The 16487-nt window shown below is 46.2% G+C and overlaps 1 protein-coding gene across 1 annotated transcript in view; it reads left to right on the plus strand.

Moving 5' to 3' along the window:
* CCM2L (CCM2 like scaffold protein) overlaps positions 1–16487 on the plus strand; it is an 89867-nt gene that overhangs the window by 19984 nt on the left and 53396 nt on the right. Inside the window, exon 2 of the mRNA XM_078650446.1 lies at positions 15738–15905. Within this exon, the coding sequence (XP_078506572.1) occupies positions 15738–15905 (168 nt within the window). The remainder of the gene's footprint in view (positions 1–15737; positions 15906–16487) is intronic.

Consider the following 16487-nt stretch of genomic DNA (forward strand, 5'->3'; position numbering starts at 1 on the left):
TGTCTCCCACGCTTCAGCTCCTTCGTCCAGGTGAGGGAGGGGGAGACAAAACCAGGCAGCACCAAGCGCAGTCCCGGCAAGCCACAGCCCCAAGAACCCCCGGGTCCGCACCCTCGCCGCGACAACGCATCAAGGCTGCACCCGCCACTTTCGGGCCATCAGCGTGAGGATTGACTGTACGCGGTTGCACTCGAGGGGCACACACGGCAGGTAGGCCGCTCCTCTTCGTCCTCTCCCCCAGTGAGGATCAGGGTTGCACACAGGGGACCTTGTACCATCACTCCGGGCCGACTCCCCGTGCCAACTCAGTCCGGGCCCAGTGTCGGTATAGGTAGGAGGTGGGGGAGTGGAGATGGCAGGCAGGGCACTCACATCCGCCCATTCAGTTGCAGCGATTCGCCCCGTATCCCCCCAGATTCTTTATTGCCGCTGGGAGCACCCGCTCACTGGGAGAGTTCCGCAGCACATGGGTGCCGATACAGCGCTCTGCTAGGTTTTGCTCCCCGAGCCTCCATCACTTTTACCTCTCCACTCACAAGAGGGAGGGGAGGCTTGGGCACAAAGGGATCGCGGAGCGGCCCCCCACTCCTCCGGGCCCGCCCAGCTTCTGCGAGTCGTCAGGGCCACACGTCCGCCATCTCCATTGTCGGCCTGAGGCTCGGAATCAGATGGCACCCTGCTTCTCAGATTTGGTGTTCGCGCCATCAGTAGAGGGTTTTATTTGGTCTGTGCCCCTTCAGGTTGAGTTTCAGGAATGATTTCTGTGATTGTATGCTGGCAGGATTCAAACAGGATTTCAGCTCTGGCCGCGAGCTCCGAGGAAACACGTCTTACTCGGCCATGTTTTAGGCCACACCCCACGTGATGAGTCCACTTCTGAATTCAGTATTGTGGAACACTATGTTGTATAGATCGCCTGCAATTGCATTAAAAAAGTGATTGTATTTATGTATCCGCTTGGTTTATGAAGAGCCATTTCCTAAAATGCTAGTCAAGATCGACAGACCCATTCCCACAGCCAAAACTATATACAACAGACTACAGTTTTGGAATATTGAGTGCTACCCTGAAGATAACGGAGTGGCTCAGGCCCCATACTGGCTGGTATAAGCCTTCTGCTCCAATAGTCTAGTGTTTTGCTTTCTGTTCCTCTTTTTATTTTAGATCATTCAACCCTAAATTGATTGAAAGTGAAACAGTGTTAGAGCCCTTATATCTTAGGCTACATCGGTTTTATAAAGGCCCTCTCCATTATTAAAGGACCTTACCTGTGGCTCGGGCCTGCAATTCGGTTACAGGGCCTTTAACGACCAGTGTAGCCCTTGACAGTGGGCTATAATGGTATAGTGAATGAATTGAAGAGGTTTCCCAATGCATTACAATTAAATTGCTCATATAAGTATTATATGTTATGGAGAGGGCGATTTCCCTGAGGTACAGCACAAGGCCTGTACTGACACCACCTCATATTTTAGGGTTGTGTGATAATGCAGCACACACTGCCTTCAAGCACTGGACAAAGGTGAGCTGCCTCGGCCTGCTGCAGGCTCTTCGTCATCAGTAGAAGGAGAGGGTTGCTCGGCTGCAGGTGGCCCACAGCTTGGCAGGCCTGTCTGGCTTTGTAGTCATTCTGCACAGACATCCAGCAGTGGTGGAGTGGCTGTACCACAGCGTGGGCTCAGCAGGCAGCCTCGGTCTCTATCCCTCATCCATCCATTATCAGCGAATAAGCTTTCAGGATCCCCCATGGCTTCACCAAAAATACCTCAAAGAACCTCAGGCATTGTGCCCTATCCGCATGCAGAAGAGTATCATAGCATGAAATCTGCAAGAATAAAGACTAGGTCCTCAGGGGCGGCTCTTCCAATTGAGCGGAGGAGCGTTGCCCCACAGGATCAGTAACCGACCCATCCTGAATTGAGTGACCGGTCGGGCGGCGCAAGTTCTGGCGAGTGGCGTGAGGGAGTTGTGCTCTTTAAAATGCGCATGTCTCTTTGGCCGGCTGTCTTGGGACGGCCAGCACGAGGTGCACATTTTAAAGTTGTGTAACCTAGCTGTCTTAGACAGCTGAGTTAGAGACAGTACAGGCCTCCAGTGCTCTTAGGAGCGCTGAGAGAGCCTGCTCTATCCAATCCTGGCGATGCTCTCATGCTGGTGAGAGTAGCGCCAAGCTTGGTTAGTGCAGTTTCCTGGTCCTGCATTGGAGCCTTCCTGGAAGAGAAACAACTGGTGGAGGAGGACGTTGTGTCACGCTTCAAGGTAAGTGTTTTGTTTTTTTGCGCCCGCCCCCCACCAAGCTTCACCACCCTCAGTACATGGCAGCCGCCACTGAGGAGAACTATGTGAGATGTCCATGCTTCTCAAAAAAATTAAAGTATGCCATATGGGCAAAACTTAGGTATGGGCTCTTTAGGCGAGAACTACCAGCTGCACGTCAGCATATATGATAATGGAGGGATTGTGCTACTATACACGGTCTGTGACTTAGCAAAGCTGTACAACCATCTTAAGCTTTCTCTGAAATACATTAAGGAAACAGAGATACTAGTCTAGCATTCCTTTATGAACATTTCTTCTAGTTTACTGCACCAGGAGACACAGCACAAGTCACAGATCATCTGTTGGCAGCAAAAAATAAATTCCAGAGTTTTATATAGCGCAAACTTGACCCGAAACGGGTATTATAGCGCTTTACATAGCACCAGTTGCATTACATGAGGACACATTCATTATTATTAGGCAGTGGGTGATTAAGTGATTTGCCCAGAATCCCAGGATGTTCAGCGTCATTGCAGACACTCGAACCCAGTTCCCCAGATTCGAGGTCGACCGCCCTAGCCGTTAGGCCAACTCCTCTCCCCAATCTAATGGCTGTTAACTTTCCACCGCCCTTCAAGACGCTAATGCTGTGCTTCCTGGTAATGAAACACAGGCCAGACGGTGTTAACACCACAGCCCTCTCCCCATTAATACAGAATCAAGAGCTATGCTTTCTGGCACCCACTCAAACATGGTTCATCCAGCATCTCAACCTACAACTGACACATCACCCTGCACCCCCAGGACATATCAAGCACGTTATCATCCCACAAGAACTTCTGTTTCTTGGAGGCATCAAGGTACAACGGAATATAATAAGGCAACGGCTGCCTATCAGTTGAAATCTTACCTGGACGAAAACAATATATTTTAGCTGTCTATATCCACACCGCCACGAGAAAAGAGACATCTTTGACCTTATCATTACTATACAAAAAACTATTTCACCGCAAATGGAAAAGAAGCAGGGAGGGCTGTGCTAGCACAACGCCTGTGGTCATCCAATGTAGATTGTTTAATTTCTCAATTTCTTTGCACCTGAATCTTTTAAGAATTACCACTGTACAAAATGCGATTCGGCAACTTGTTACTGAATCACGATTTATATGTGCGATTCGGTATTTAGAAGGGGTGTGTTTAGGGCGTTCCTCCCAAACACTGAATCAGTTACGGTATGCATTACTGTTTTGCGACCAAATACCGGTCGCAAAACAGTAATACTCTACCACTAGCTTTAAACTGGTGGTAACCCATTCGAAAAGGAGAAGGGGTCCACAAAAGACCACTGCCCCTTTGAGATTGTAAATAAAATAATTTTTAAGAGTAGGCATTCTTAATAAATGAAATGTCACGGTTTCATTTTTTTCTTTTTAAACACATCCCGTTTTCCTTTAAGAAAAACTAGATGCATTAAAAAAAAAAAGATAGCTGTATCAAAAAGCATTCCTAATGTTTGTACAAGTGGTCCTAAGTGGTTTAAGAGACAGTCTCTGGGTAGACAAGGATCAAAACTGCCAGGGAAAGGGGATTTGGGGAAATAGGGTGAAGACCATCCAAACACACAATGGAGTCAGTCCTTGATAGGTACATTGGATCAAGCAATAAGGGTACTGAATTACCAATCAGATAAATTGGAAGTGCAAATAGACCTCATAGACCTAATCGCCGGCCACATCTCAGGCATAAATACTAAGATGGACTTAATCATGTCGCTACTAACACGCAGGGGAACCCCGGAGCAAGAAACAAATAATGACAAACAACTGCCTAATTGTGGATGAGGCAGTATAATCGATAAATTGCCAAGTTGTCTTTAAGTCCTAATGGACATTCTAGGGGCCGTAAAACTAACCAGTAAAAACAAGCAGAATATGGAAACTCAATATGAGATTGAAATGAAGGAAATACCAAAAGGTAATAAATCGATAACAAAGTCAAGTAGCATAGCCAAGGGTGAAACAGAGCAAGTGGAATTGGATGATCAGTTAGGACACAATAGATTACCGAATGGAAGCAATACAGAGCATCCTTAAGACCTCGCATCCTGTAAAACCAACAAAAAGGCAAAGAAAACATTCAAGGACGGCCAGGCTTAAATATAACAAACAACAAAGCACGGGTTTGGAGAAAAACTATTCAATATTTGCAATCAAAACATCCCAAGGGGATAAAGCAATTCTTCAAAATTGTCCATAAGTGGGGCAGCACTAACAGACACAGATCAATCAAAACATATATCAGAACTCAAGCCAATGCAAGAAAGTTTGTCCTCCACCGCTCCTACCAATCCCAAAAAAAAAGACATATCAAGATTACCAACTGAATGTGGGACGCCCACAAGCAAAAGAAACAGAGCAGAAGTATAGACAGGAAACATGGCTACCGGAAAGACATCAATCAATTAAGAAAGGTGCAGGGCAAGAAAAAACATCTCAAGCACCAGATAAAAATGCATCTCGGAGTACCAAATGTCCAAGCACAGATACAGGAGACAAATCTTCTATTCAGAATGAGGAGAGCAAAACATGGAACGAACCAGGAATCCGGGAAGATTTGACAAGTAAGAGGTGACAGGAGAAAACAAACTTCAAAACTCAAAGCAAGCATAAACCGATAAAGGTCACAATAATGGAAAAGGGCCGAAGATGCAGGATTCCTCTCATGGAACCAGAACCTGAGCCAACAGGGATAAGGATGACAAAAACCCCTGGAAAAGTAGAGAAGAAGAAGGAGGGGGTGAATATAGTACTAGTGGAGCAAGAAGCCCAAGACGATCAAGATACACCAGAATCTGGAAACCCTGCCGCTGGAAAAAACGAAATCCTACAATCTCCCAGTAGTTTTCAAACTAAGTCAGATGTGTTTGAATTCAAATTTACATTTGTGCCCGAATATTCAACTTAAGGAAGGCAAGACATTCTGAACCGAAGGAACTTGTTAAGGCTGTTTACAGAAATGCCAGAACTAGATGGAATAGCCTCAGAAGATCTAACAGCTGTGGAATTTCAACAAAAAAGATCAACTCCAGATATTGAAGAATCCTTGACAACTTGGTCCTCAAAGGAAATAGTGGACAAGATATACTCGATGAGAGCAAGGTTCGGAGCATGGGGAATCATGCTGATGTTACATAAACGCCCAAGGTACCCCTACCCCCTCCTAAAAAATTCTAGAAACTTAAAAGAGGAAGACACTTTCGGGAAAAGCCATAAAACGTGTATGGGGCGCTCGATCCACCACTCCTGTAATGCCTCCCAACATAAACAGGGCCAATATACCAGCAAACCCATTAAATGTGGAAACCCAAACATCGGACTGGATGGATTGGTCCTGGGTGCCAAAGGTGTTAAGTAAAACGCATACCTAACGAAGAGCTAAAACCAATAACGGAAGAAGAGACGCAGGACTGGAACTGGGGGGATAAAAGGCCAGATAGTATTACAATCTGCTCATGGAACGTCCACAGCTTTAAAGACATGGGCCAGGACCATGAAACTCTATCCTTTCTCCGACAACAAGATATAATCCTGCTCTAGGAAACTTGGAAAATGGTACCAAAAGCATGACTGGTCAACCGAAGAACTGGATGCTGGGATTAATTGGGTTCAAGTGATCAAAGTTAGTGGTAAGTCCCCACTCAATAAATCAAAGTGGCAACTACTCCTAGTTAATGTTTACACTCACCCAGACAGAAAGAACCAGAAAGAAAAATACACTACCTTAATGACCTTGATAAAAGCAATGCAAAGATCTCACAAGCGATGCCCTATGTTTATCTCAGGAGACTTTAACTGCAATCTCATTAAAAAAAATCGGAATGAAAGAAAGAGGCTGGAGAACTGGGAAGTTCGAATAATGACGAATGAATTAGAAAACCTCGGACTGACGATTTTGAACGGTAACACAAAGGGAGACACACCGGCAGCAATTACACACTTGAGTGGAAAAGTTCATTCAACAATAGACTTTACTATTACTAGCAATAAGTTAGTCCCTAGTATTGAAATATTTCAAATCGACTGGCGAATAGAAAGCGACCACCTCCCCCAAATCACGAGAATGAAAATTTCTCTCACACAGGCCCAAAAGACAAATGTCCTCTCACGACATGTAGAAAGGTTTAACCTAAGAAAATTAAAATGGCGGGGAGCAGACTTGAGAAACATACAGGAGACAGCAAGGGAACACGTGAGTAAACTAGGGCCACAGACTGAGGAGGAACGTGTAAAAAACTGGGAACAGCTGACCTTGGCTCTCATTCGAAAATTTCCTGCTATTTCGGGTAGCCAAAAATAGACCAGACACCAGGAGGGAACCATGGTTTAATATTGAATTACGGGACCAATAGAGAAGGATCGCAAGAGAGGTGCGATTACAAACACGGGCAGCAAGAATGGGCAGAAAATTAATCAAGGTAAACTGAATGAAATAAGGAACAACTACAGGAAAATGTTGAGTAAGGCAAAACAGCATATAAGGAATCCATCTGGACAAAATTACTATGTACAAGCAAACTGCCAAACAGCAGGGTCCTTTGGGGCATTATAAATCCCAACACATGCAAAACATGTACAGTAGCATGGTATCAGGGGCCATAGAAGAATCCCAAGGGCCGATCCTTGAAATGGGAAAAATACAAACAACATCCAGTCAGGATAGGGCGGAATGCAAAGACACAGGACTAGAGATACGTAGTAATGATCAAAATACCATGACTGACATTAAACAATTAAGAGGCATAATACAAAAACTTAAAACCGAGGGAGCAGCAGGTCCAAATGGGCTACCCAATGCGCTTTTTAAGAATTACCCGGATTTCCGGTCGGAGTATCAAACGCCACTCTTCAACCAGATTTATATGCAGACCAACGTCCCCGATTCCTGGAAAGGGAACATAATCCATCCAATATTTAAACATGGTGACCACTGTAAACCAGGAAACTACAGGTTGATATCTCTAATTGACGTAGAGGCCAAGATTTATGCTTCTTGTCTCCTAGCTCAGTTTCGAGATTGGATGGATGAAAAGAACATAATTCCCAAGTACCAAACGGGTTTTAGACAAGGGATAGGCACAATAACAAATTTGTCCATCTTGGCGCTTTTAACGGAAAAAGCGGTAAAAAAGAGAACACGGATGTATGCATGTTTTGTCGATATAAAATCCGCTTTCGATCGAGTGAGTAGAAAACGGCTCTGGGAGAAACTAAATCCATGGGGATTGCCGAGTCCATTACTGAATGCAATAATTGCCCTATGTACAAACACCTGGGCAAGAGTGAAATTAGGCGATGGATGCAGCACAACTTTGAGCATCCATACGCAGCAAGGTCTAAAACCAGGCTGCGTCTTAGCGCCAAGCCTATTCAATCTGTTTCTCTCAGATATCAGTAAATATATGGAAGCAGCCGACTGTCATCCGCCGAACATGGCCAACAAGCCAATCTCTTTTTTACAATACGCTGACGACATCGTAGTGTTGAGCCAAACCCCCATCGGACTACAAAGAGCAATAAATAATCTAGTATCCTACTTGAACCAGGAAAACTTGGAGTTAAATAAAGAGAAAACCAAAGTCGTTCGCCTAGTGGACACTAAAAAAATCAAGTTTAAATGGTCGGTGAAAGGGGTAACAGTGGAAGAGCAAGGGTCCTACAAATATCTTGGCATAACAATAGGGCAGGGCATTACACACAAGGAACACAAATTGGCCATAAAAGCCAAAACGCAATCATTAATCTTCGCATACAGGTCACTATACAAAAAATTAGATTGCCCGAACCATAACCATCTCTTAAAAGTGATGGCTGCGCTAATTCTGCCTACTCTGTCATATGGCTTAGTCACTCGGTGCGCCAAGGAGGCTGACCTATTAAACAAACTTCAGACGAAGGTTTATAAGGCCGTTTTCAAACTGCCAAAATCTGCCTCCCCAGCTCAGGTCCGGCTCGAATTCGGCTTCCAGAAACAGAAATTCTGGGGCATGAGCGGTTTGTCAAGCTATGCCATAAATTCGGCTCCTCCGATCCAGACACAATGAACAGGTTATGTAGGGAAGAAATTAAGTACCAATAGACCAAGAAACACTGAACCCATGGGGAAGTTATCTGAGAACATCACTGGCCAACCTGGAAATACAAACAGCATGGGAAAATAGGGCAGATAGAGCAAGCATCAGTAAAGCGGTCAATGATGCAGCAAAAAAGAAATCTTTTCTTGAAGATAAAAAAACAATTTCCAAACATCGGCACGGGTGGACTGTCATCACCTCTTATAAATCTTTAAAGCTGCAAGCATATTTAACAGCTCATTTTAGCTTCCAGTTAAAAAAGAGCTACACCGATTATTGGATGGGCTTGCATGATTCAAAAGACCTACAGCTGTCTTGGAAAAACACCCAACAATCAGCGCATTGTCGACTGTGTGGCTTTTACAAGGAATCTTTAACTCATCTACCATGTGTATGCCCAATAGTCATGGCCCTGAGAAGACAGTACCTAAAATCCATTTTTAATTAAGTGAACATTTGCACGTGCAGGCAAGCTGTGATACACTGGTTGGCCGGCTCCTCTATAATCTTAGCCTGTCGGGGAGTAAAATACCTGGGCAAGGTAAGAAAGCCTTTAGAGCAAACTGATCCGGAGGAATACAAAGAAGTATGACCGACCTGGCATGGGCCCAGCTGACTCATCTGTGTAATAAATGGACTGAATGTAAAACATATTAAGATACTATTTAGTTAGCAGGACCACAGAAGTTGGTTTTTAAGACTCACTTTGCACTAACCGTCTAATTGCACTTTATTCCAGGATCCTGCGATTTTTCAGGGCTTTCTAATCAGCTAGCTAGTTATTTTTAAAATTTTGAATAGGCAGTACATAATTTAGTTTTCCATTGTGTTGACTCAGTGATAGTATATCTTTCATGTTACCATTCACTAGAGTGGGAATGACTAAATAACAGCAAGGTCTAAAAGCACTATCATGGTTCTAGAAAGGAAAACGAGGTACTTAGTCAACTGCTTTACAATGCATTTCATAACATTTTATACCGATGGCTAAGCACACGCACTTTAGCTAAAGAACCAATGGAATATCATCAATGTTGTCTGGTTTTAACTGTGAAGGTAAAGATATATATTTTTTTATTTTATTTATTTTATTCATTTGGAGATTTGTAAAAGATTTTAATTAATCATACAATAAACTATGACTTGACTTGACTTGACTTGAGAAGTGGTATCAGGCTGTGACAGCTACTTATGGCCAAATGTGGGGGCGGTCCTGGTGCTCCCTCAAAGTGTAAGTCGGGGGCATTTTTTCTGCTATTCAAGAGTAAACGTGTGAGGTATCAGTCCAGGACCTCCGAGAACAGCTAATAGTGACACCGTGTCACACACATGCAAGCGTAGAGGATATATGACAACGACTAAACTGTTCCATTCAGCGAGGGAGATTATTTACAGTTTAGGGGGTCAAGAAGGTGGTCCTGAGTGACACTGTCTTCCAGTTTGTACAACTAGCAGACTTGGAACGTCTTCTCGTGTCGGCATCACATTGTACTTCGATCGTTCAGTTCCAAGTTCCACCAGCAGGTGGCAGTCTTTCTACTTTGAATGCATTTCATTAATTGTTTTAAAGGACCGAGGAGCATGGAGTTAAAAGGCAGAATGTGTGAGCGCTGACTGTTACTGTAGAGGCTTCTCAGTTAGGGCATTTGGCAGTGCCTCTCTCTGACACGTTTTAGCGAGTGAAATCTGACTGGCACGTGGCACCATATATGCTGCTCTGCTGTCCTAGTTATCACTTGATCGGCTCGCTTATGTTTGCGCCCAATGTCCCTTGTTCGTCATGCACACCCTTTGTGACTTGCAAGCCTGGTTCTAGAGATGGTGGGCTTGCTCCCTCCCCCGCCCCCTCCCCCCAAGGTAGCCCCTTGGCGCTCCCAAGGCCCATTCACAAGCGGAAAAACATATTTTGTACTATTTCTTAATGAAGTACGTCATGTGGGTCTGTAGCCCCGCTTGCCCAGCCGGTCTAACTGCCAAGAAAACCAACAATGCCTTGGCGCAGGGGCGGCTCTAGGCTCATGGCGGCCCTGGGCAGGGAGCGTAGGTAGGGGGCCCCGGAAGAGGTGGTCCGGACAGGGCGGAGCATGGAGGCCAGTGAAGAGGGGGGGTCAGGGTGTTTGGAAGTGGAACAGAGCCAGAGGCTGGCAAATCCCTGCCAGGGGCCGCCACGCAAATATGTATCCATCCCCAGAGGATTATTATATTAAGGATATATATTAGCGTGGTGGCCTCTGGGGTTTGGTGGCCCTGTGCAGGTGCACAGCTTGCACATGCCTAAGGCCGCCCCTGCCTTGTGCTTCTTTAAGTGCCTGGGGACAGGTGTGAAATCAGTGGGGATCAGCAGTCGAAGTGCATTAAAACAAGTATGGGAACTGTGATGATGCTGTATACAATGGGGGCGGGTCAGTGGGCGTGGTCAAAGGGGTGGCTTAAAAAACAAAACATTCTATACGTTTTTGTGCTCTTTCACTGTCAGGTAGCTACATATAAATTAACGCGCAGCCTAAATGAACAAGCATTTGCACTGCAAAAGGTCTCGCATTTGAGTGATTTAATCTATTGGCATTGTAAATGACAATGCCTTTTATTTATCTATTTTGATAATTAACACATAAATAAAAGGCATTGTCATTTACAATACCAATAGTTGAGACTCTTGTAAATGTGAGACTTATTTCACTTCAAAGAAGTGGCCGCCATTGTCCTGGGCTGCTTGGAAAGTCAAAGTGTGCATGGTGCACTGAATGTTGCAGGGAAGCATGTTGTGCCTGCAGTAGGAGAAACGCATTCAAGAAAATAGTGCTTACGGACTTGTAGTGTAGTTCCGATAGTACCCTTTCATGCAGAACCTACACTGTTTACGGATAACATATACTGTGGGCTTGGTGGCAAACTGACTCTGTACACCCCCACCGAATATGTCAGCCTATGTTTTTGCATTAGATAGCTCACAGTGCCACTCGAATCTCCTGTTATCAGAGAGATTAGTTTTGGCAACCTCAGAACATAATAACGTCAGACTCGTGGAAACAATATACTACTTTCACCCAGTCACTCGTGCTTGCTTGTTTTGCTCTCAGAGAGATATACAAAAGAAACAGTTGAGAGTGTTTACAATAAGAATGTATTGTACCATTGTTCTTCTCATGTACAATTAGTGCGCTGCTACATCTGTAACACCGTAGCAGAGATACAGAACCAGCAGTACAGTGAATAAAAATAAATAGTATTGTTCTACCACTTTGCAATAGTCATGAACACATACATGAATATGAAATGCATTTATAAAATAAAGTGCGTACTCCTAAGATGCCTGTCTAGATGTACCTAAGTGTACCTAGCATGTGAGTAGGTGCGAAAGAGCCTAAGCCTAAAAACCTAAGTCTAAGAGCCTAAGTCTAAGAGCCAAGAATCCCACTAGGATTTAGTCAAACCCCATACCCGAATAGTGATAGGCAGGAAGAGAGGAAGATGTGGTAGAGAGGCAATGAAGGCCAAGGCAGGAAGAGAGGAGGATGAGGTAGAGAGGGAGTGAAGGCCAAGGCAGGAAGAGAGGAGGATGAGGTAGAGAGGGAGTGAAGGCCAAGGCAGGAAGAGAGGAGGATGAGGTAGAGAGGGAGTGAAGGCCAAGGCAGGAAGAGAGGAGGATGAGGTAGAGAGGGAGTGAAGGCCAAGGCAGGAAGAGAGGAGGATGAGGTAGAGAGGGAGTGAAGGCCAAGGCAGGAAGAGAGGAGGATGAGGTAGAGAGGGAGTGAAGGCCAAGGCAGGAAGAGAGGAGGATGAGGTAGAGAGGGAGTGAAGGCCAAGGCAGGAAGTGAGGAGGATGAGGTAGAGAGGGAGTGAAGGCCAAGGCAGGAAGTGAAGGCCAAGGCAGGAAGAGAGGAGGATGAGGTAGAGAGGGAGTGAAGGCCAAGGCAGGAAGAGAGGAGGATGAGGTAGAGAGGGAGTGAAGGCCAAGGCAGGAAGAGAGGAGGATGAGGTAGAGAGGGAGTGAAGGCCAAGGCAGGAAGTGAGGAGGATGAGGTAGAGAGGGAGTGAAGGCCAAGGCAGGAAGTGAGGAGGATGTGGTGCGGAAAGAGAAGGGTGAGGCAGAGAAAGAGGAGGTTGCGATGAAGGGAAAAGAGGGTGCGGTGAGACGATGCAGAGTTTGAGGGCGCAGGAGAGCAGGATGAAGTGGAATGAAAGGAGGTCGAGATGGAGAGAGAGCAGATTGTGAGGTGGAGAGAAAGAACGGGTGGCAGAGAGGAAGGTGGGTGAGGTGGAGGGAAAGGAAAGTGAGGCAGAAAGAGCAGAAGAGATAAACACATAGTTGCAAACCACCAGGATTACAGAATTCAAACTAATAGAAATAACTCTGTCAGTGAATAGAATATGCAGCTCACACCCCTAAAAGACCATCCAGCATGCCCAGACCCAACGTACAGACACTTGGGAAATGCTAGTGATGGGTGGCGTGTGTGATGGAAATAGGAGATACTAGTGGAAGAAAGAAAGAGAACTGAAGAGAGACGGGAACAGGCCAGTCATAATTTAGAAGAGAAAGTTCAGTTTTGAGGCTTTCACATGAGCAACAATACATTCTATTGAAGGAACTGACAATCAAACCTTTACCTAAAATACACTCTGCTTACATAAGTGACAGTCAAAAACTGGTTGAGATGCTAGACACCAAATTGAAAGTCCAGTTGTCAACTTCAGAAGCTGTGACTATGACACTGTGGGCAGCTAAGGATTGAAACAGGCCCTTTCATCTTCATGGCCCACCCATGCTGCTTCATGGCCCTCCCATATCCTAAACCCTGGAATCAGGCTTGGTTACTTGCAATATACCCACCCTATTTGTCACCCTGTGCATCCTTTCTCACCCTGGCCTGTGCTCCCATCCTGTTAACCTTGCTCACTTCACGTTCATCTGGTTTCCGCGGAACCACCTGTCCTAACTGTCCTACTTTGGTCTCCATGCAGTACCCTCCTAATTCAGCACACCCTTAGTTACAATGCAACCTCTCGCTCGACCAGTTCTTCCTTGGTTCCTCATCCTTTGCTCCCTTTGTCGCCCTGGACTCTCTTCCTCATCCTACCTTACCTACGTCACACATACTCTTTTGCTCATAATGCTCTCTTCCTCACCCTATCATTTAAAAAAAAAATTGTTCTGCAGTTTTTTTTGTTGTTTTTTTTTGTAAGACGTTTATTAGTGATCAACAGAGCAGTACATATAGCGCAGCCTACAACCCATAGGGCCGGCCGCAACATTGCGATGTATATTAAGGATAGAAGGGTGCAAGAGACAGGTACACATTCCCACAGCTATGACCATGGAATATGGGTCATTAACGGTATCCTTCATAGTACAGGTGCTCATAATACAATTGTGTCTTTAAAGGACGTCTTATTTTATTATTTTATAAGAAAACACTTTAACTCTGTGAACTGAACGGTTCTCATCGGTGTGTCCCACATTGTTGGCCGTGTCGCCAAGTAACATTTCAGTGACTATTGTACTGAAACCCATAAGGGTCACGGATAGACCTCGGTTGCGTGTCAACAGAGTAGAGGTATCCGATATATGTGTGCGGTCTATCCTCGCCGCGAGTCACTCCATCCAGTAAGGACGGCAGAGCCCCACGGATTATTACTGCAGTGTGTGATGCTTCATACGGATAACTGTCATAGCCTGTCTGTAAGTCGGGGAGACACGGCCCTCGCCAGTACTCATGGCCGGTCGGGTGTCCGAGTGTGCCTCCTGGACTATGTGTGTGAGGAAAAAAAGGGGGCTATGTGCGGGAGACAAGAATCCAGAACAGTTAAACGGGGGGGGTTATGTGGGAGGGGGGTGGGGAGGGAGAGTGTACCTAAGGGAGCGACGCCGCGAAAGGGGGCCAGGAAGATAATGTAACAGGACATGTACTGGTGTGTCTTCGTGCGGGTGGCTGTCCGGACCTCCGACCGACGTGTCGGACTTGTGGCATGATCGTCTGTCAGTTGTCAGGGTGGCTGGGGAGGAGGCAGTCCCTACCGGTCTGTAAGCACCACATCTCCAGCGCTCCGAGTGTGTGAGCGTCGTGAGGGGGAAGCACTATCTGTGTTCCTGACGTCTCCCCATCCAACCCGTCTGCGTCACCTCGCTTGTGGCGATCCCTATACGAATCCTCTGATCGCGCCCTCTGTCTGGAGGGATCTCATGATACCATCCCAGTGTTGTGCAATTGGGAATTGCCTCAAGCCCGCTATCTCTTCTCCATGTAATGCCACGCTTTCTGCCCTAGCCCAGTTAGTGAAGGAAGCATACCAGTATTTAGGGATCGGTGGCTCCCTTTTTTTCCAGTGTTTGGTAAGTAACCGCTTGGCTGTGATGAGGCCTAGATCCCAGAACCTGGCTTGTGTCTTATTTAGCTTATTTCTTTTATATAGTCCTAGAATGCAAGCCTCCCATGTGTATGGCAGCCCTGGGCCAGTGCTGCGTGTCAGGAGAGACGTCACCTACCCCCAATACGTGGCTAGAGAGAGGCAATGCCAGAGCATGTGCAAAATGTCCGCGCCTAGCAGGTCGCATCTCAGACAGGTAGAGGTGTTGATCATGAAGTATCTGTTGATTCTGTCTGGTGATAAGTACGCCTGGTGCAGTATGTAAAATTGAATGGTTCAGAAGCGGGAGTTGCGCGGGATATTCATGGGGCAGGCTAGGATCATGGTCCATTCCTTGTCCGTCCAATCTCTCCCTCAGTGGGCCACCCATTTGTCCCGTATCGGTAGTGTGGAGCGTTGTGTGTGCATGAGGAGGGCCTGTGCCAGCCAGCGGATGATGTGGGAGCCGTTGCCCATGACATGTTGGTACTGCATTAGGTGGTGTATCGGCGGTTCTTCCCAAACATCACCCCAGGATTCCGTGTATGCCCTCAGTATAGACGCATGGAGCAGGAACTGCCCCGCCGGCAGACCCGTGCCCTCCGCCAGGTCTTCATTGTTCTGCAGTTTTATAGAGCGTAAACTCGACCCAAAGGTATTGCAGCGCTTTGCATAAGCACCAGTTACATTACACAAGGCACATTCATTTTTGGTAGGCACGGGGGAGATTAAGTGATTTGACCAGAATCACAGGATGTTGATCCAACTCCAGACTCGAACCTGGTTCCCCAGTTCCAGAGTCGGCAGCACTGGCCATGCTCCCTGCTTCACCATGTTCCCTTAGTCACCCTTCTGCACCCATGCTCCCTTGCTCACCCCTTACCGCTATGCCAGTAATCTGTTTCTTTCCATTTCTAACTCTGTGCTCCCTTGCTCAACCTCGGCTTATGTTTCTTGCTCTCTGACTCAACCCCTATCTGTTTCTGGGATGTCTTCTTAGGGGTTCGCTTCTCCAATCAAACGTCTGGTTTTTCCTAAGTCTGCCAGGAGGCACGCTGTGCGGAACTGTAACCACCGGAGACCGCTGCACTCTGTGGCCGCCTATCCCCCCGACTACCTGCTGGACCCACAGATCCTGCTGCGTGACTACGTTGAAAAGGAAGTGAAGGTGAGGCACTACTTTGTGGAGGGAGGAGGGTGACTGAGATAAAGATGAGGCAAGAACATGGTGGTGAGCTAGCAAAACTGGCTCCAATGAGAGTGAGTTCCAGATATCTCAGTGCCAGGCCTAGGACCCATCAAAATAAAACCAAACACCTTGTTTTAGAGCACCTTTTCTGCTGTTTGTAAGTGTTGTAATAGAGGGGTAACTATTACCCAATGTAAAGATACTCGATTGACAAACCTCGCCGAGACCTCAATCATCTCTTACCAAGGTTCAGACTTTTGACTTTCAGATCACCACAATGTCAGTGCAAGCATTAAGTCAATGGGCCATCTTGTCCCAGAGATTGCAACATAAAGGACATCAAGCCACAGTGGTGGCACTAGACAGAAGATGGCATCCCAACCTACTATTAATGAAAAAGTGGAATGTGCTGCCCACAGCTTCCAAGTCTGAAGTAGAAGGCTAATTGAGTGATTTGATACAAGGGAACTGGGTTCCATTGGTTAAGGTTTGTGATGCTAGTTGAAAGAGAACATCGAAACATGATAGCAGGAAAGGCCCGGCGCGTCTGCTCATTTCTGT

The sequence above is a fragment of the Lissotriton helveticus genome, chromosome 7, assembly GCF_964261635.1.
Source record: "Lissotriton helveticus chromosome 7, aLisHel1.1, whole genome shotgun sequence".
Lineage (NCBI taxonomy): Eukaryota > Metazoa > Chordata > Amphibia > Caudata > Salamandridae > Lissotriton > Lissotriton helveticus.